General features: G+C 40.1%; 1 protein-coding gene across 1 annotated transcript in view; it reads right to left on the reverse strand.

Annotated features, from left to right (window-relative positions):
• Window positions 1–22,105, reverse strand: part of zfpm1 (zinc finger protein, FOG family member 1) — a 169,581-nt gene that overhangs the window by 10,741 nt on the left and 136,735 nt on the right. The window contains exon 4 of the mRNA XM_061677599.1: window positions 11,887–12,020. Within this exon, the coding sequence (XP_061533583.1) occupies window positions 11,887–12,020 (134 nt within the window). The remainder of the gene's footprint in view (window positions 1–11,886; window positions 12,021–22,105) is intronic.

Below are 22,105 nucleotides of genomic sequence, written 5' to 3' on the forward strand. Positions count from 1 at the left end.
ATGTAGTGCTAACTGTACGACAGTGGAAATTTGTAACAAGGTTAACAAGTTACACGTATAGCTAGAGGTACAGTATATGCATACACAGACAGGGCTTCACAGAAAGACAATGAGAATCAGAGGCATGGGGAAAGATCCTACTTTGTGAGCATGGGTGTGTAATTAACCAGGCTTAGAGAGAGATGCGAGAGTAAGTTAAGGTGAATGGAGATGCCATCAATCGGTATTAAAAGGTTTTTCACCTGTCTTGGTCTATACCCTCTCACAGTGACTCAATGGCCACACATAAGAAGCAGCATGGAAAGTTTTTGTATATTTTATTACTGGTAATCTTATGAATACAAAATCAGGTTACGATTTTAACAAAATTCAAAAGGGCTTGCAAAAGTGTTCATTGTTTAAAGGCAAAAAAGAAAAAAACAATCTCATTAAAAAAAAAAAAAATCATCTGTAGAATTGCCATGACTGTTAAAAAAAAAAAAAAAAAAGAATGGCTGTTTCCTAACAATGTTATGTGCTCTTATGGAATAATACAATAGTATAATTGGCCCAAGGACTATTAGATTTCAATGTCTAGCAAAGAAACTGCAGAAAGGTTTTGCACTATCATTTGAGTAAGGGGCAACTTTTTTTAGCTTCAGTTTCTAGGTATCCCAGGATACATAATGTTGCATTCGGTAGTGAACTGTGTTCTACAATTATTGAAAATCTTTCCTGGTCTTAAAATATGAAAGCCACTGTCCTGAGTCAATATGTCCATTCTTATTAACTTTGGTAATGGCAAACGACCACCTATTGAGGATATTAGCATGCTTTTGCATTATTAGCATGATAAAATTAAATTACTTTTGCAAGAGTTACAGGATACAGTTCATTAAAATGGTAAACAGCCAGAAGTAAAGACCCTTTCCCAAAAATTTGAATATCAGGGAAAAGTTTATTTATTTCCATAATACCATTCAAAAAATTTAACTTTCATATATTATAGATTCACGGTGCACAATTTAAACAATTTAAATTGCCCTGAATATATAATCTATGAAATTTTAAACTTTTTGAATGCAATTATGGAAATAAATAAAAATTTCCATGACATTCTATTTTTTTGGAAAGGATCTGTACTAGATCTGTCGGGTAGTATGCACGGTCAAAAATAGGCTACCATGGGAATCCAAACATCAAGATTTAGGGTATGAGGGTAAACAATGGACGAGAATTTTTAAATTTCAAAATAAAAAAGTAACCGGTACAAAGGCAGTGCAGATCTTCTGAAGATGCCCCCCAAATGACAAGCCAAGCCACTGTACCCTTAAATGTATTGAGTGTAGGAACCTCCTGTGCCTTTTGCTACAATAGTATCTCACACTTGAGAAAATTGTAGTCTTGAATGAACCTTGCTGTTCCGTAACGTACATTTGCTGACATTCTGTCTAACTATCAATGCAGCCCTCCATCTATCAGGCAGGGCTCTCTGCTACAGCTCCATCTTGGTGGAGAGCGCTGCCTTAAGCCCCATCAGCCGGAGGAGAGTCTTTGAGCCGCAGTCTAAACCCGGACCCTGGTCCCCTCATGAATATTAACTAGCCTTGAGCTTGGCTTTAATCTGCCTGAGCCCCGCACTGCTGTTGCTGAGACGATAGCGAATCTAATTATTTGGTCTGATATTAACCCCCCGCTCCCACAGCCCCACCACACGCACGTGCGCACGCACACCCGCACGCTCTCTCTCTCTCTCTCTCTCTCTCTCTCACTCACACACACACACACGCACTCGCAGACACTATGCTCACTCCCCAACAGCATGTCTTCACTTTTACAGCACTAACATTCTAACGTATATGCTGGCATAAACACACCGACTGAACTCTAAGCCACCTTCTCTTACTAAAGTCAATTCAATTCATACATCACATTTGTAAGCACACTCAAACTCACACGTCTCTCCACCAACCCCCTCCATCTCCAGAACAGCCTACGACAACCTCTCCTTATCAGGCCCCAAAACACCCTCCTCCTTCGCTGATAAAACTTGAATGCAAATGATGCCAGGCTGATTTCATTTTTTCATTTTCTTTCTCCATTCTCCTTTTCAGTATCAGAATGCCTCCTTGCTCTCTATCCCTTTCTCACTCAATCTGTACAAAAATGGAAGATGACGGTGATGGGGATGAGAACTTTCCTTGAACTAAACTGAACAGACTTGTACTTTTCACATTGGCATGTTCGAAATGCACTCATCTCAATTATAAGCAGGCGTTTGGTACAAATATGTTGCTTTTAACCTTCCCCCGAATTATCAGTGGTTGATTTATTTTCTGTAACTCAGTAATATGTTTGTTTGCCTCTTCCCATAAGGCTTCCAATTCCAATACTTCAAACTTCATTTTGTGCTTGCGGTGCTCTCTCAGATGTTCAATGTTGAAAACCATCAGACCTAGCCAAAGTGCAAAACTCTCTTTTAAATATGATGTTCTCCCCCATTTTTACACCTGTTGCCAACAGCGCACGCAATCTCTTAAAGTGAACACGCAATTTGGCGCTCGCTATTTGGGATCTGAGAAAATCAGCCCCGAAGGGTTGCAGTGCTACTCTATAGCCCCTCGAAAGGTGTCAAATATTAAAACACTGTGCAACCCCAATTCCAATGAAGTTGGGACATTGTGTTAAACATAAATAAAAACAGAATACAATGATTTGCAAATCATCTTCAACCTATATTTAATTGAATACATTACAAAGACAAGATATTTCATGTTCAAACTGATAAACTTTATTGTTTTTAGCAAATAATCATTAACTTAGAATTTTATGGCTGCAAACACGTTCCAAAAAAGCTGGGACAGGTTGCAAAAAAGACTGAGAAAGTTGAGGAATGCTCATCAAACACCTCATCCCACAGGTGAACAGGCTAATTGGGAACAGGTGGGTGCCATGATTGGGTATAAAAGGAGCTTCCCTGAATTGCTGTCATTCACAAGCAAAAGATGGGGCGAGGTTCACCTCTTTGTGAACAAGTGTGTGAGAAAACAGTTGAACAGTTTAAGGACAATGTTCCTCAACGTATAATTGCAAGGAATTTAGGGATTTCATCATCTACGGTCCATAAAATCATCAAAAGGTTCAGAGAATCTGGAGAAATCACTGCATGTAAGCAGCAAAACCAAAAACCAACATTGAATGCCTGTGACCTTCGATCCCTCAGGCGGCACTGCATCAAAAACCGACATCAATGTATAAAGGATATCACCACATGGGCTCAGGAACACTTCAGAAAACCAATGTCAGTAAATACAGTTTGGCGCTACATCCGTAAGTGGAACTTGAAACTCTACTATGCAAAGCAAAAGCCATTCATCAACAACACCCAGAAACGTCGCCGGCTTCTCTGGGCCCGGCCGGGCTCATCTAAGATGGACTGATGCAAAGTGAAAAGTGTTCTGTGATCCAACGAGTCCACATTTCAAATTGTTTTGGGAAATTGTTGTCATGAACGGAACAGAGGATAGGACCCAAAAATGCATGACTCCAAAACAAATGGACAGTTTCCAAAAAGAGAGGTTTAATAGACGGGCATAGGTCGGTACACAGCCAGGCAATCCAAGAAAGGCAACAGTATCCAAAAACATGAGGCAAAGAGGCAAGGTTGATAATCGGAACAGGGTCAAGTCTTACTGTGAGTCTGTGACAAGGAATGCTGGAACGCGAAGACAAGGTACAACGAACTGGCAACGAGAGGGAATGAGACACGAGGTTAAATACAATAGGTAATTAGGGTGAACGAGGCACAGGTGGTGAAGATGCTCACAGGAGCAGGTGTGTGTGAAACAGGGAGGGGAAGACAAAACCCGGAAACACACATGACAATTGTGGACGTCGTGTCCTCATGGCCAAAGAGGAAAATAATCATCCGGACTGTTATGGACACAAAGTTCAAAAGCCAGCATCTGTGATGGTATGGGGCTGTGTTAGTGCCAATGGCATGGGTAACTTACACATCTGTGAAGGCACCATTAATCCTGAAAGGTACATACAGGTTTTGGAGAAACATATGCTGCCATCCAAGCAACGCCTTTTTCATGGACGCCCCTGCTTATTTCAGCGAGACAATGCCAAACCATATTCTGCACGTGTTACAACAGCGTGGCTTTGTAGTAAAAGGGTGCAGGTACTAGACTGGCGTGCCTGCAGTCCAGACCTGTCTCCCATTGAAAATGTGTGGCGCATTATGAAGCGTAAAATACGACAACGGAGACCCCGTACTGTTGAACAGCCTAAGCTGTACATCAAGCAAGAATGGGAAAGAATTCCACCTACAAAGCATCAACAATTAGTGTCATCAGTTCCCAAATGTTTATTGAATGTTGTTAAAAGAAAAGGTGATGTAACACAGTGGTAAACATGACACTGTCCCAGCTTTTTTGGAATGTGTTGCAGCCATAAAATCCTAAGTTAATGATTATTTGCTAAAAAAAATAAAGTTTATCAGTTTGAACATTAAATAACTTGTCTTTGTAGTGTATTCAATTAAATATAGGTTGAACATGATTTGCAATTCATTGTATTCTGTTTTTATTTACGTTTAACACAACATCCCAACTTCATTGGAATTGCATTATTGTCTTTTAAAAACTATTTTTGATACAGCTCTCTGATTTTCAAATTGTATGTCACAGGTTAAAAAAAGTGGTCAACAGGTTTAATGTATGTAACAGAGTGGTTCTCCAACACAGAGATATGGCGTGTTGAATAGATATCTAAAGAAGACTTTTCAAATGGTGATTACATTTGAGTGACAACAACAGTTATGACAAACACTACAATGAACCACCTCACCCCACCCCCCAAAAAAAGAATCAAAAGGAAGCTTTTTTTATGTCTAAAAGGGCTGCCAATTCCCTGGACCCGGAGGCATCTAGATTTCAGGGTGCCACATGTTCTGGACCAAAGACAAAATCATTTGGACAAGCAACAAGAAGTCCAGAAATAACATCTCTCATGGTCTGGGGACATGTCAATGCCCTTGGCAAAGGTAACTTTTACTTCTGTGATTGTGGCATCCAGTCGCTGAAGTTCAGAATTGTCTATTTGGTTGCAATGTAACATATTTCCCAGGGTCATCCATAATTCGACAGTACTAAAAAACAGAAGAAAGACCTTTGACTGTTATACACGTAAAATGTGGGACACAATTTTAATCTAAAATGCTTCATAACTTTATTCTATGAACATTGTGATAAACTATATTGTGAAAATGTTTTCTATGATACTCCAGTTTCCTCCCACAGTAAAATTATTTTTTTTTTTTTTTTGCATGTTTGGAGAACTGGCTACTCATTCGCCCAAAGGTTTCGTTAAGTAGGTGAAGGTATATGTGTGCGTTGTCTTGCTGTGTTGACAGCTGACTTGTGGTATAGCTGGGATTAGAGTCCACCTCATCCCCAAACCCAAACAGGATAACAGGTAGAAAGAAGAATGACGAAGTTTTTTTTGATTTAAATAGTGTGTCCTATTGGTTTTTTCCCTGCAAGCCTGACAGAACAAGCTAATTAATATTCAAATTTGGAGGTAGTAATATTTTCCTCAATTCATTTCCCAGCCTTATCATTTTGAAGCATTTGGAATTCCACAATCTGGGAATCCTACTCCTACCCTGACCTTTTCAACCATTGTTCATTCATTCACCCCTTCACAAAGCCAATCACAGAAATCATCCGATTTGCCCACTTCCTCCCATCTCCTCTTTCACTGTCCCTCCTATGAAGCCACCATTCTCTTCCTCTCTCAAACTCAAATTCCTCCTCTCTGTCCACCAGCCTCTTCTTCTCCATCATATCACTTCCTCTTCTGTCTTTTTTTCTCTTCCATCTCTTGCTACAGGAAATAGTCTCTATCCCTATCCAGGAGGTTTACAGGGGTGTACTCACTGTCCCAAACAAAGAGGTCACTGTGTGAATCCTCCAAAAACACAAAGAAGAAAAGGAAGACAGATAAAAATCAGAAACCTACTCCCGCTTCTCTCATACAAAAACACTCTCTTTCGCTTACACTAAACACATGCAACACACAAGTTCTTAATTTCTTGTTTTTCTTACATTCTTTCTTTTATAGTAGAAATGTCAGTGTTGCCTCAACAGGTTTAGAGTTATGCTCATACAGAGCTGTGAATCCATACCTCAATCGAAAAACTCGTAGTTAAGTCTGATTAGCTGCATGCGAATGACATGTAAAAATATAAATGTGAGATACTTAAATAGGGACTTTGATAAGAGATTGGAAAATGAGGCCCTCTTGGAGAGTGTGCTCCTGAACAGCCAGAGATTAGGCTTAGAGATAGAAAATGGAGGGGAGGCAGGCTTAACTCTTCCGCGTGCATTCCTCTTCCACCAGGCAGGAGACGAAGCAGATGACAGTGTTATGCAGATACCAGTCAGTCATTGCACTAACCTGTTTAATCTTCTTTTAAATTTTCATCATATTTCTCCCTACATTGCTTCTTTCTGTTTTTTGTCTTATGTATTTTGTTCCCAGTGATAGAACTTTCCTTTCTTTCTCTTGAGTTTATTTTGTTTCTGCTTGGTGTGGCCAGCTGACAGCTGTCAGTAAGAGTGGGCTTTATCTTCCTTGCATGTTTTCCCTCACCTCTTTCCAATCTTTGCCACCTCATTTTTCCTCACTGGATAATCGGCTCTTCTGTTGCCAAACCAACAGCTAATGTCAAGATGTGGTTCTACGACAGGTGAAAGTAGAGGAAGCCACGAGAATAGGGTTGGAGTTGTCCCAAGATTAATTTTGTAACATGGTACCGTATATTTCAAATTAGAAATGGAAGGCAATGATCAGGGAGGATTCTCCTTGGGAAAAGTAACACGTCCTTTACTACGCTCTTTTAATACTCCCTGAAATTCTTAGACCCAAAAGTCATAAGGTGATCCTTCTGATTTGGTTTTGATTTGGTAAATTATTAATACACTTTAGAGTAAAGGAGACAAGGACAAAACTTGGAAAATAATTTGCAATTAATCTTTACATGCCTGTTTCTTGCTGTTCTGTTCCTTCAAAGAAATTAACTTGTGTATCTCTTCCGGCGGGCATCACAGGAGGTGTCTCACCATAAACATTGATTTGTCATCTTATGAAGGAGCATCATTTTAATTAACATTCTAATTTGATGGGCGGAGGAGACAGATGACTAGAGAGGGAAAAACTGCTGATGAGTCCAGATAAATGCAAAGATGGAAATCAGGACATAAACAAATTGGCTCAGATAAAAAAAAAAAAAAAAAGAGAGCGAGAGAGAAAGAAAGACGAGCGCTCTTGGGAGGAGAAGGGGGTGATCACCTTCACTCGTCCTTCCAGAAGAAGAAGTGATGTTGAAGAAGTGGAAGGATGAGGAAAGTAGAGGAGGTAAAAGGGAAGCAGAGATAGAGAGTGGGAAGAGACTACCCCAAAAGTGTTTGAAAAGCCGTGGGTGGCGTGCCTTATCGCCCAAGTTCTCCTGGAGAGATTATTGGGGGATTAGTGCGAACGCTTGTTTCTAAAACATGATGAAAAGACGTTTGCGTGTGATAACGTTTTGAACTCCACTCTTCTCCTTCTAGGATCGTGGCTTGAGGCTCCCTTTCCGAGAAAGGCAGGATTGAGGTTGCGTGAGCCTATGGGTAGCGCTGAAGGAGGGAGAACAATAGGAATGATGTTGTACATGGGTGTTTCTAGACTTTTCTTTGAACATCTGTCAATTGAAGAATGAATTGATGAATTTCTGCGCCGATTCTTGCATCATCACTATTAGTCATCGCAGTTAAAAATTCAAAACAATGCTGAAACTTTGGTCCAATGACATGCATCTGTACTATCAGTTAATTACAGCAGGATCCAATCAAACAAGAGATGATTTAATATCAGATTTGTTATATATGATCGAATCAGATGAGTGGCTGTGATGAGCTCACTGTGGGGTTGCCATGGGAGTCTTGCTGAGGAGGACCTGGTTGTTCACTCAACCAAAAATGGGAGGAATCAGCAGCCATGTGATCAGTCGATCAGTAAACATTATCACAGCCCTGTTCGAAACTCTGCCGGCCATATCAGCTAGAATATGTTTAAATAGATTATTGGTTTCACACCTTTTTCTCATGAGATGCAAATGGCAGGATTTCCATATGACACAGGCCAGTTAACACATTGCTAATCTAATGAAGGAGATCTGTTTCTCACAACTGACAAGCTCACTGCTACCCACATGATAACAAGCACATATAGTGGTTGCACACATCAACACCCGCAAACAACAGCACATCCATATATTTTTATATGTATTTATTTAGATAACAAATAAATCATGTATATCTTTATGCAGCATCAATACTGGAACTTAAATATATTTCTGCACACACAGAATTCTTCCCATCCAGGTAGTGCTGCTAAGTAGACCTACTAAACTGATAGGTTATCTTGCTGGGCCAAATACGGAGCAAATTTGTTGAGGGATAAGTTGAGAGACGAAGAGCAATGCCAGAAGGGGCATCATTGGATGGGCTGTGCCAATCTCTTCTAGAAATGGGGGGGGGGGGGGGGGGGGGGGGGGGGGGCAAGGCCTGGAGGTTTAACTGAGGAATAAGGAAGATAGGTAGAATATAATAAATATAATTAAAAAGAAAGTAGTGAGTAGACTGAACTGTAAGGCACAATTTTTTATATTATGAGAGGACTGTGAAAAATTTAATGCAATTCCCAAACAGGATGTTGGACAATACAGGGACATCTACAAAAGATGAATATTGAGCCACATTCAATCAAATTCAAGCGTATATCCATCCATCCATTTTCTGTACCGCTTATCCTCACCATACAGGTTTGATTCCCATCTGAAAATCTGTCGATGATCCTCCCATCGATGTCTACACGCTCTTATAATGTCCACAGAAAATTTCCATCCTTCTTCGGCTGACCCTGTCCAAGGTCACAGATGAACTGGTGGCTCGTTGATGTAGGGCAAGAGGCAGGGTACACCCTGGACTGGTCTCTAGTCAATCTCTGGGTGCATATGCACAGACAACCATTGGCCCTCAAACTGACACCTATGGACAATTTAGAGTCTTTGACGTAACTAAAATACATGTTTTTCAAATAATATGTGAGAGGAAACTGTGGCACAAGCACAGGGAGAACATGCAAACTTCTCACAGGATGGACTGAGCCCAAAACCAAACCCAGATCCTTTTGACTGTGAGGCCAATGCACACATTCTATGCTGTTGTATTTTAAAGTGTTTTTTTTTTATTATTGAACTACAGAGCTTGCAACCATATTACAAAGACGGTGTGGTTTATGGTAGAGAAAACAAAAATAATGTGTGTTAGAATAATGAAAGAAAGGAAGAAGATTAAACACTGGGAGTTATGTGACACAAACAGTCTTCCATTCAAGCAGGAGGACTCCAGTGTTATGATACATGTTTTCACTGTTTTTAAGTTAGTGTTTTAAGTTTGTGTGTTTTGCAATTATCATTGCTTCTTCTTTTTACACTTGTATGAGAAGCACTGTCACATAACGCCTCCATCATTGAAGTTAAGACTAAGCGTTTTATTTCTTTCACGCTGTACTATTTAAAGTGATTCATTGATTTTTCAAAATACTTTTATGATGTTTAGAATGTTATGTAAACTGATTTTTCCCAATATTCCCAAAGGTGAAAAAATCCATACAACTCAGTGGTAGACCAATGTCTTGGAATGCAATTCGTCCCTCTGTATACAACTGAAGGAAAGAGTGTAATTTCCCAGGTTGGTCTACATGCGCATGTCTTTCTTTTCCAGGATAGCCCTGACCCTGCTGACCCAGGGAGGGATGGAGGGATAGCCAGAGGAGAGGGGTGATATCGAGTGAAGAGGAGAAACAGGAGGAATGTGAGATTATGACTACTATCTGCAATAGAGACAGAAGGGCCAACTCCTCACTACTTCAGTCCACCAGGTAGGATGTGAGGAGATGAGGCTAGAAGGAGAGCAAAAAGTGAAGAAGAGGAGAGAGCATGACTATTAAGGGTGTGTATTAAATACATGAATACAAAGCCTTCAAGGCTAGACTTTAGGACGAACAGGACAGTACGGACAGAGGAAGGGAGAAGAACAAAAGGTGATGGGTAATCAAGTGGTTGCCTGCCTAGCCACACACACGCACGCACGCACGTGCGCACACACACACACTCACTCACACACACACACACACACACACACACACACACACACACACCCACACACACTTTATCTGTATGCTTCCAGATAATAAACAAAATCTTAGAAATGAGAGACTATCAAACAAATCAATCACTGGAGTTTGCTGTCCAGGAGGATGGCGCCATGCGAAGATAAAAGACAGGCGGATGTCTGGGGAAGGAAGGGAGGAGAGGTAAATGACCGGCTTTAACTAGACACAGCCTCAGTCAAAAAGTGAACTGGTTAAACTAGGCACAGTCTAGCACAGACTGGTTGATATTTAACATTATTCTCTGTGAGCATGTGTAACAGTTTGCATTCCATACTAGGAAGCCTCACCCAGCATCAGCATCATATGATAAGATACTTGCGCATGATGCAAAATAACGGCCTCTGATAGGGTTCCATCCGGTCCCACACACACACGTACACATGTGCTCATGCGCACACACGCGCACAAAATTAGCTGTTTTCATTTCAACCACTGTCACACCAGTAATGCGATAAGGTCTCTCCTTGTGTCCTGGCATCTGACCCCTGACCTTTGATATTTCAAATTAAAACCATTCTGTTTTACCTGACTGTAGTGTTGGTCTACACCAAGAACATCTACTCGATGCGTTGCAGAAAACAACTGCATAATAATACTGGCCTGACGACAGATCAAATGTACAGAGCAGGAGGCACGGACAGAGAGGAAATGGGCCGACACTCACAGTATCGCACAGCTTTCCTGGAGAAGCACATTCAGTATTTTAAACGCAACACCATCTTATACCGGTATAAACAGTACTGTCTCATCCAATATCTTAGCATATCTCTCTCTCTCTCTCTCTGTATATATATATATATATAAATACTCTCTCTCTCTATATATATATATATATCCATCCATCCATCCATTTTCTGAGCCGCTTCTCCTCACTAGGGTCGCGGGCGTATTGGAACCTATCCCAGCTATCATCGGGCAGGAGGCGGGGTACACCCTGAACTGGTTGCCAGCCAAATGCAGGGCACATACATACAAACAACCATTCGCACTCACATTCACACCTACGGGCAATTTAGAGTCTCCAATGAATGCATGTTTTTGGGATATATATATATATATAGAGAGAGGGCACGGTAAACAACTGGTTAGAGCGTCAGCCTCACAGTTCTGAGGAGCGGGATTCAATCCCCGGCCCCGCCTGTGTGGAGTTTGCATGTTCTCCCCGTGCCTGCGTGGGTTTTCTCCGGGCACTCCGGTTTCCTCCCACATCCCAAAAACATGCATTAATTGGAGACTCTAAATTGCCTGTAGGTGTGACTGTGAGTGCGAATGGTTGTTTGTTTGTATGTGCCCTGCGATTGGCTGGCAACCAGTTCAGCGTGTATCCCGCCTCCTGCCCGATGACAGCTGGGATAGGCTCCAGCGCGCCCGCGACCCCAGTGAGGAGAAGCGGCTCAGAAAATGGATGGATGGATGGATATATAATAATATCATCAATCTTTAATTGTCAGTGTAACTTAAAAATAAAATAATGCTGCCAAGTTATTGACATGGTGGATTTGGTCCAAGACAGAATAATTCCAATGGCAGCCATTCATGTTTGTACTATATTTTAGTAACGCGCAGTTCTACGAAATCAAACCTATAACAACGAAGGACCTTCCTTCTTATGGTCCTCACCTCTGATGCCCCATCATCTGCGCTGCTGTTTGACTGGAGGCTCCCAGCGTAGGGTCCCCAAACTGTGTCTGCATGGAGGTCCCTGCGAGCGATGACCTTTCTGCCACTGCCTTCATTACTGAGTTCCAGCTCATCTGTCATGGGATTAAAAGAAAATCGGCATTACATTTAACACCAAATTTTCTCATGTCTAAGTAAGGAAGAATACAAAAAAAGTTACATTAAAACCATATTGAAAGGTATTTAGTAGCATGAGCCTTGCATTCTACAACCCCAATTCCAATGAAGTTGGGACATTGTCCATCCATCCATCCATCCATTTTCTGAGCCACTTCTCCTCACTAGGGTTGCGGGGGTGCTGGAGCCTATCCCAGCTGTCATCGGGCAGGAGGCGGGGTAAACCCTGAACTGGTTGCCAGCCAATCACAGGGCACATAGGAACAAACAACCATTCGCACTCACAGTTATGCCTACAGGCAATTTAGAGTCTCCAATTCATGCATGTTTTTGGGATGTGGGAGGAAACCGGAGTGCCCGGAGAAAACCCACGCAGGCACGGGGAGAACATGCAAACTCCACACAGGTGGGGCTGGGGATTGAACCCGGGTCCTCAGAACTGTGAGGCTGACGCTCTAACCAGTCGGCCACCGTGCCGCCAGTTGGGACATTGTCTTAAACATAAATAAAAAGAGAATACAATGATTTGCAAATCATGTTCAACCTATATTTAATTGAATACACTACAAATACAAGATATTTCATGTTCAAACTGATAAACTTTATTGTTTTTAGCAAATAATTATTAACTTAGAATTTTATGGCTGTTCCCTATTGGGAACAGGTGGGTGTCATGATTGGGTATAAAAGGAGCTTCCCTGAATTGCTCAGTCATTCACAAGCAAAGATGGGGTGAGCTTCACCTCTTAGTGAACAAGTGGGTGAGAAAATAGGCGAACAGTTTAAGGACAATGTTCCTCAACGTACAATTGCAAAGAATTTAGGGATTTCATCATCTACGGTCCATAATATCATCAAAAGGTTCAGAGAATCTGGAGAAATCACTGCATGTAAGCAGCAAAACCAAAAACCAACATTGAATGCCCGTGACCTTCGATCCCTCAGGCGGCACTGCATCAAAAACCGACATCAATGTGTCAAGGATATCACCACATGGGCTCAGGAACACTTCAGAAAACCAATGTCAGTAAATACAGTTCGGCGCTAAATCCGTAAGTGCAATTTGAAACTCTACTATGCAAAGCAAAAGCCATTTATCAACAACACCCAGAAACGCCGCCGGCTTCTCTGGGCCCGAGCTCATCTAAGATGGACTGACGCAAAGTGGAAAAGTGTTTTGTGGTCCGACAAATCCACATTTCAAATTGTTTTTGGAAATTGTGGACGTCATGTCCTCCGGGCCAAAGAGGAAAAGAACTATTCTAACTATTATGGACGCAAAGTTCAAAAGCCAGCATCTGTGATGGTATGGAGCTGTGTTAGTGCCAATGTCATGGGTAACTTACACATCTGTGAAGGCACCATTAATGCTGAAAGGTACATATAGGTTTTGGAGAAACATATTCTGCAATCCAAGCAACGTCTTTTTCATGGATGCCCCTGCTTATTTCAGCAAGACAATGCCAAACCACATTCTCCACTTGTTACAACAGCGTGGCTTCGTAGTAAGAGTGCGGGTACTGGACTGGCCTGCCTACAGTCGAGACCTGTCTCCCATTGAAAATGTGTGGCGCATATAAGGGTAAAATACAATAACGGAGACCCCGGACTGTTGAACAGCTGAAGCTGTACATCAAGCAAGAATGGGAAAGAATTCCACCTACAAAGTTTCAACAATTAGTGTCCTCAGTTCCCAAACGTTTATTGAATGTTGTTAAAAGAAAAGGTGATGTAACCCAGTGGTAAACATGACCCTGTCACAGCTTTTTTGGAACGTGTTGCAGTCATAAAATTCTAAGTTAATGATTATTTGCTAAAAACAATAGAGTTTATCAGTTTGAATGTTAAATACCTTGTCTTCGTAGTGTATTCAATTAAATATAGGTTGTACATGATTTGCAAATCATTGTATTCTGTTTTTATGTATGTTTAACACAACGTCCCAACTTTATTGGAATTGGGGTTGTACTTTCATGTAGATGTCTTGTTATATTGAGCACATATTTTAATAGTCTGTAGATGCTTTTTTTGTTTTTAACGATCACATTTGTTGTGAAATTAATCCTTTGAAAATAAGAATCTGTGAATTGCTAGATTACTGGAAACATCCCCGTCACATTAACCCAGGAGCACATGATGGGTCTCTGCAAACAAATACTGCCTTCAACTTGAACTCGACCTGAACCCTTGCAAAAGTAACAGCAGCAGCTAACCAACTAAACAGTCTGTGGCTCATCAGCACAGGGCGTTTGATATGAGCGGAGCAGTTTCAGTTCTGGCTCAGTTCAGCAGCTTCTTTTTGTGTATTTCCTCTTTATGATAACTGTAGAAGGATGGCAGTGACAGCTGTGGTCAGAGCCTACTGCATCCCAGAGAGATAGTGAGCTATGGGAGTGGTCTGCAGTTTGGAGAGGTTCCAGCAGAGTGATCAACACTGGTAACTGCTGCAGAGGCAGTAACTAACTGGGTGGGATTGGACTGGATGCCTACTGCCGAGTCTGAGGATCCCTTCAGTCGAAAATCTCTTTCGTTTTTGTCATTCTCCTCACTCTGACGAAAACGCACCCAAAACCAGGCTCGCCTCCTTTTCTTATTCCCCCTTTTACATCGATGGTTCAGGAGACTGTTTCAGGGGGTCGGTCTAAAGTGTTGGGCCTGATAAGAGTGTTTGTCTAACACTCTCCATGTCAAAACACTCATCTATCTTCTCTGTATCTATCCCCACCAGAGAACAACGGACAGACGCTGATAAAATGTCTTTCCCACAGTTGGTGGGGGGTGGAGGTAGAGGTGTCGATGCAGGGAAGGGAGGGGGGCAGATTTATGAGGAGGTGTAGAAGCATGGTTTGAGAAGGAAAGTCATGTTACAATGCATCGAATGCTGTGCTAATTTTCATTCAATAGGGGTTAAATATATTGTTGTTTGAAAGACAACAATTTTTCTTAAAATTACACTGAAAACCACACACTGACGTTACAGTTGAACATGAATTATGAAAATCAAACGCCTAAAAACTTGAAGCTGTCTCGCAACCTCACTCAATGTACCAGTCATGGTCAGTACGGTCAGAAGTCCTACTTTTTATTCTCTTGCCCTGGTGCACGTCAACTTGACACTGACACTTTGGTGCAGGATGCTTAGTAACTGTGTTTTGAATACAGCCCTAAAGATTTGGACTCACATTTGAGTAATGTCAGCATCTGATATCCGTACCAGGTCAAGAGCGAAGCCAAACATGACTCCTCTGTCAGTTTAACCTGCTGGCTTCAGTGTCTGGAGTCCAATGTCTGTCCACCCTCTCTCCAATATTCCTATGCACCGTATGTTTGGCCACTGTGACCCTCCTTATCACAGCACTCCATCAGTGTCCAGCCTGCATTTGTGTTATTGGCTGATCCTTACCACATGGGAGTCTTATCAACCTGACCAGCTCCATTGTCCCTTATTGTGAAATTGTGCAAGGATTTGACCTCAGTAAGCCAACACAGAGATCAATTTATAAACAAGTCTGACACCAGCTTTAGTTTGTCAGTTATAAGGATGAATACACATTATCACATTGCTTCCATGGTCTATGGAACCATATCTTCCTCTGTCACCATACCCACAGGTGAATCAAAGTAGATAATTGTTGTTTTAACATGCAAAAGACCACCGTTAATATACATTGTTTCCCTTGATACACAGAGGCAGTGCTAAAATGAGATACGCTGCAAATCAATCTCACATGTTCAAAATGGCAACCATTTCAAACATTATCACGACTAATCAACCAGAGTTCAGCACCCCAAAAGTTGTATAGTTTTGATTTCAATCAAAATTTCTAGAAATTACATTCCTCAAAAGCATGTATTTCCAGGAGCAACTTCATGAGTTACATCAATAAAGTGTGTTTTTTTATTTATTTGTCTTTTTGTGATACCACCACAGATGGGCACCAGTGAAGTTGACAAACAGATGATAAACTTTATATTATTTAGGTCAAAGAATAATGGCTACTGACTAGTTTGAAATGACCATCGATGCTTGTCAAATGAAAAGATGAGTTTCAAAATTAACTATGTTGACTGCACATTGACGAAGCAATCAATGTTTAAATATTGCCTACCAATAGACAGACAAGACTTATTTATTAAAGCAATATCTATAAACTAAAACTTGGTAACACTATTGAAAACATTTGTTCACAAATTCAAGTTTCCTTACTGTCACAGTTCTCAAAGATCCTGGAGAAAATATTTGAACAAAGACTGGATGATTTTTTAAATAAACCTAGCCTACTAAATAATTGTCAGTATGGTTTTAAATAATCTAGAACTACTTCCATGGGTCTAATAGGGCTAGTGGAAGAGATAGGGATGCAGTGGGTGTTTTCATTGACATAAGGCATTCGATACAATTCACCATGGGATATTGCAAAAAACAAAAAACAAAAATAGAGATGTATGATGTCAGAGCGGTTCCACTCGCCTGGTTTCAAAAGTTATATTAGTACTCAGAGGTGGGAAGCAATAAAGCACTTTTACAAACTTTTCAGGTAACTGTACTTATTTATTTTTCTGCCGACATTTTACTTTTACTCCTTACTTTTTAAACAGAATCATCTGTACTTTCTACTCCTTGCTTTTTAAAAAATAGTTTGTTACCTTTAAAACCTAAAATTAGTGATGATGCGACATAAAAAGCAGAACACAGAAAATCTGGAAACCAGAAGTAACCGAGTCAAGAACATTGATCATAGAGATGGTAAATATGACACACTTTGAGCCACATGCTTACGGCGACGCTAAGCAAGTGAGGGCAAAATGTCACGCATTCCATGTAGCTAAGCTAGTGGGGGCAAAGTGTTGGTGCATTCCATGTAGCTAAGCTAGTGGGAGCAAAGTGTTGACACATTCCATGTTTGTGGACTGCAAGGTGAGAAACCAAAATAACAAGGATGCCTGCACATTGTGCTGTGCAGGGTTGTACACACTTTGTACAATCACAGCAAGGGAACTCTGAAAAAGGAATAACCTTTCATAGGTAAGAATAGTTTTTTGGCTCTTTTTTTCCAAAAGTGCCTGCAATGAATGAACCATGTTAGTTTTGTAGAAAGCTAGCTTGTCGAAGTCTGGCTCGCTGGCAGTACATTTTGTCACGTTTGAGCATTACCATATAATATTTACAACACATGTATTATTATTTAACCCTAATCCAGTGCCAAAGTAGCCATAATTTGCTAATTTTCAAAATTTTCCCACCATCCCCCCGCCCCTGCTTTTTTCTTTTTTTAATAAAGATTTTGTTTTTTTCATATGACAAAAATGTTTGTATGGGATGAGATTTGCAGCAGCTATTATTGATGGTCAAAAGTGAACTTTTAAAACTAAAGTGTTGGTTTGATGAAAATGTATTATACTGAAACCTTAACAAAACAAAGTTCATGATAATTGGAAATCGTCAAATTAAGCAAGCTGTCCGTTTGGAAATTGAGATCGTGGGAATTGAAAGAGTTTATGAAATGAAGTTTCTTGGTGTTTTTATTGATCACAAACTCTACTTGCAACCTCACATCAAATATTTGTGCTCCAAAGTATCCATAAATATTGGAATACTGCAAAAACATATACTTTTTAGATCAGAAGTCACTTCAAATGTTGTAATGCACACTTATTTATCCATATCAGTCCTACTGTGGTGAAGTATGGGGGAACACATTACACTTTACAAAAGAAGTCATAAGGATGGTTCATCACGCTGGGTACCTTGCTCATACAAATCCCCTGTTTTTAAAATAGGGTGATTAGAAATTCTGTGTACCTAGTTAAATTTACAGTGAAACTGGTCAGATTTTGTTTAAAGCCTGGAATAATTTCTTACCAATCAACATCCAACTGATGTTCATGGTCAGAGAGGGAACATACAATCAAAGAGGGAAATGTAATTTTAAACAGTCCATTATCCATTCAAGTTTGAAAAATATGAGCATCTCTGCCTGCGGGGTAGCACTATGGAATTAATTAGACGAGAACATAAAAATGTGCATCAACTTAAAACAATTCAAAAGTAACTACAAAAACATACTCTTGATAGGCTATAAAGAATTCAACAGTTATGGATTTATGGATAATGTATGCTGTTATGGATTTTGAAATTATTACAATGTAGGTGTGGTTGAAATTGATAAGCTTTGCTTCCTTCAACCCCTTCTCAAACTTTCATTTTATTACAGTGTAGTATTTTATATTATATATATTTTTACACATTTGTTTTATGCTTGTGCTTGTTTGAGACAAATAAAAATAAATAAATTAATCAAAAACAATACCAGTCTAGAATTCTCTTCGCTTATAGCTGCATACATTAGCTCCAACAAAAAACAAAAAAGACTGCATTCCAGCAGAATAATTATACAAACTAGACTTTACACCGATGTGATCGGCTTGATCGCTATCGGTCGATAATTAGCATTTTATGCTGATCAGCTTTAATGTCATAATTCGTCTATCCGATCCTCCGCAAAACACATTTACTCTGCATCACCATCGTGTACACTATATTTGAATCCAAAAGGTAGTTTATTTTTAGCCTTGTCATGTTTACTTTGACATAGTACTGTAAATATCTGACAACCAATAAAGTTTTTTAAAGAAAAAAAAATTATGTCGCCGTTGTGGGACAGACAACATGTCTTAGACAGACAACACGTAATGCCTGGTACAAGTACAAGACAAATTTGGTCTTTCACGATTGCACTGTCAGACTACTGCAATAAAATCTTGTATTCGATACCACAGCATCCCGTTTTTTACAATCACGGAGCTTTACCTTGTCAATTCAAATGCAACTGATACACTCGTTACCATGGCGAGGACATCGCGACCCGTGTATTATAAGAACAAAATGGGGAAAAACATGTGCTGGTGGTCACTGGTGCTCGGGAGATTACGTTCATTTAAGGCTTGCTTGAGGTATGTTCACGTACTTTTAATACGATACTGCTCGCAAGCAGCCAACAAAATGTTATGTAGCCTAGCAGGCTCGTGCTAGCACTAAAGGTTAAATGTAAACATGCCGGCGTTATGTCGAATTATGCTCTAAAGGTGTGTGTGAATTAATTAAATTAATTAATTAATTAAGTAATTCCATTACAGTAAATTAGCTCCCATTATTTCTGTTATGTTTTAATGTTGGTTTGACCTGACTGATTAGAATAGATAACCTGACTAGAGCAGTGATTTCCAACCTTCATGGAGCGAAGGCACATATTTTAAAATTGGAAAATCTCACGGCACATCAACAAACAAAAATGTCACAAAAAGTAGATACACAGTAGTTACTGTGTGTACTTCCTGCCATCTAACAGAAGAACATTTATTTATTCTGTCTTTCACAATGCTTCACTGGCATACATAAAGGAACAAAGATACATTATTTCTTGTAAATGAATTTTTTTCTGAGCAGTTAAGTAAAATTTGATAATTTCCCACGACACACCTCAAGATTGCTCTTGGCAGACTAATGTGCCACGGCACACTGGTTGGGAATCACTGGACTAGAGAATAATTTTGAAGATACAGTATATACAGTAAAGGAACAAGTCCTGTAAATAGACACATTGCTCCATCTTGTGATCGGATCGGTAATTGGTTATAATTTTTTTAAACTCGCTGATCGGCCACAAAAATCCTGATCCTGTAACGCCTAATACAAACACTTTCTCTATTTCATATGAAGACTCTTTGTTAACATCATTCAGCTAATTATATTACTACATTAGGCAATGCACATAGTGTACACATAAATGCAAATGATGGAACGCAGTAGGTTAATTAATGCTACATAATCAAATGTAGACTATTTCTCTGTCAGGGAGGTACTCTTAATAAAACACTCTTTTCAGATGGTTTGAACACCTCCACAAATGACTACCTCTTGCTAATCCCAACAGGTTCACTGTGTTCGCTGGGATACCATGAGACCTAGAACAATCTTAATCCTTTTTAATTACCCCCCTTGCTCACCATAGACCAGAGCAATAATCTGACAGTCTTTATCAATATGACTGCATGCTACCCTCACTGCACTGTATGATACTATCCCCATAAACGGTACACAAACTGTGTGTGTGTGGCCATCTCACACACTATTTCTCTGTCATTGCTTGATGACCCATGCAAAAAATAAATGGATAAATAAATAAATAAAAAATGTTCAAGGCAGCATGGGCTTGTTATAAATATAAACCAGCTCTGCTGCAGTATAAATTACACACGTACATAGCAGCTCACACACACACACACACACACACACACACACACACACACACACACACACAGTGTTATCAATATGGGCATACAGACACAGACACACACACACACACACACACACACGCGCACGCACACACAGTGTTATCAATATGCACGCTTCAGCAGCCACCGTAGTGCCCAGGTCTCTGTGATGAGTACACAATAAAACAATCAGTCTGCTAGTAATGGAATGAGTAACGCAATTAACCATGATTTGGGGGGTCGGATAGTGACACAGTGTGAAGGAAACCCTTGAAGAGAGACGATGATGGGATTTTGAGAGGATTTCCTGAGCAGCACCTTTGCTTTGTGTCATTTTCATTACCACGTTAACTATTTCATCCTGTCAGTTGGTTTTGCACAAATCATTGACAGATTCACTCTATTTGAAGGATTGATAAAACAGTAGTTTGCCCAAATCACACACTTTTCCATCATGACGGTGACTTCTCATTCTAGGACTGCAAGATATATGCCAAAACTAATATCTCGATATTTTAAGGCTATATCGCGATAAACAATATGTATCTCGATATTTTGGTTTCTCCTGTAAATCAATGTTAAAATTAACCCTTTGACTCATAAAATGACACCAGTATAATCAAGCAGACACTACAGTAGGAGTTTGAAAATGAAAATTAAATATTCTTAGTTTTAAGATGATACAAAAACACCCAGCCCATTTCTGGTTGGGCTGGGGAGTGTGCTGCTTAATGTGAGAGGCGCACCAGCAGAGAGTGAAAGAAGAAAAAATTTGTACTCTTTTGTACTCGATGATCGCGATATAGTCATTTTATACATACATCTCACGTGCAAAAAACCTGCGATATACAGTATCAAGTATATTCGATATCGCCCTCAACCCTATCTCATACTATAATTTTCATTTTAGTAGACTTAAATATTTTAGATAGGAATTCCATCCAAACATCCATTTTCTTCCACTTATCGGTTGGGTTTCAGGGGCAGCAGCTTCAGCACGGAAACCCAGAAATCCCTCTCCCCAGCCACTTCACCCAGGTCTTCCTGGGGGATCCTAAGGTGCTCCCAGGCCATCCAGGAAACATAGTCTGTCCAGTGTGTTCTGGTTCCTCCTCCCGCGGGGAATTCTTCTGTCCGAATTCCTCCCAAAAATATGTAATTAAAAAAAAAAAAAAAGCAATGCAAGGATGTCATCCAGCTATCCACGGAGAGCCGGGAGCCTATCCCAACTGGTGTAAGGAGAAAGGTGGACTACATACAGAAGAAAATTGGGCACATATAGAGACAGACAACCATTCACACTGTCATTTAATGGGAACTGAACCCACACTGCCTCCAAAGAAGTCAGGCAAGCGAACCACATCCGTTCGCGGCAAAGACATTACTTCTTGACAAAGTTTCTGAACAAAGATGCTGAATGGAAATAATGTGTCACATGTGGAAGCATACAAAATACAGTACTACAACCACTATGAATTTCCAAATTTGATCCAAAAGATATCATCACTTTGATTAAAAGTCAATTATTTCATGAAATTAACGGCTGCATTCTTCAATGATACACCTTTAAATAAAGCAACTTAAAATGTAATGTAATGAAGCCAATATCTGGGATCTTACCTTATGAATGCTATTATTAACTCTCCACGACTTTGCATGGAATTAAAAACTGGAGTCTTACCCAAAGGCTGAAACCATTTTCCTTTGAGAGACCTATTAATGAATATTGTTCTCCACATCTAAAACCTGTTCATGTAAACAGACACAC

This window comes from Phycodurus eques, chromosome 5 (assembly GCF_024500275.1).
Source record: "Phycodurus eques isolate BA_2022a chromosome 5, UOR_Pequ_1.1, whole genome shotgun sequence".
Taxonomy (NCBI): Eukaryota; Metazoa; Chordata; class Actinopteri; order Syngnathiformes; family Syngnathidae; genus Phycodurus; species Phycodurus eques.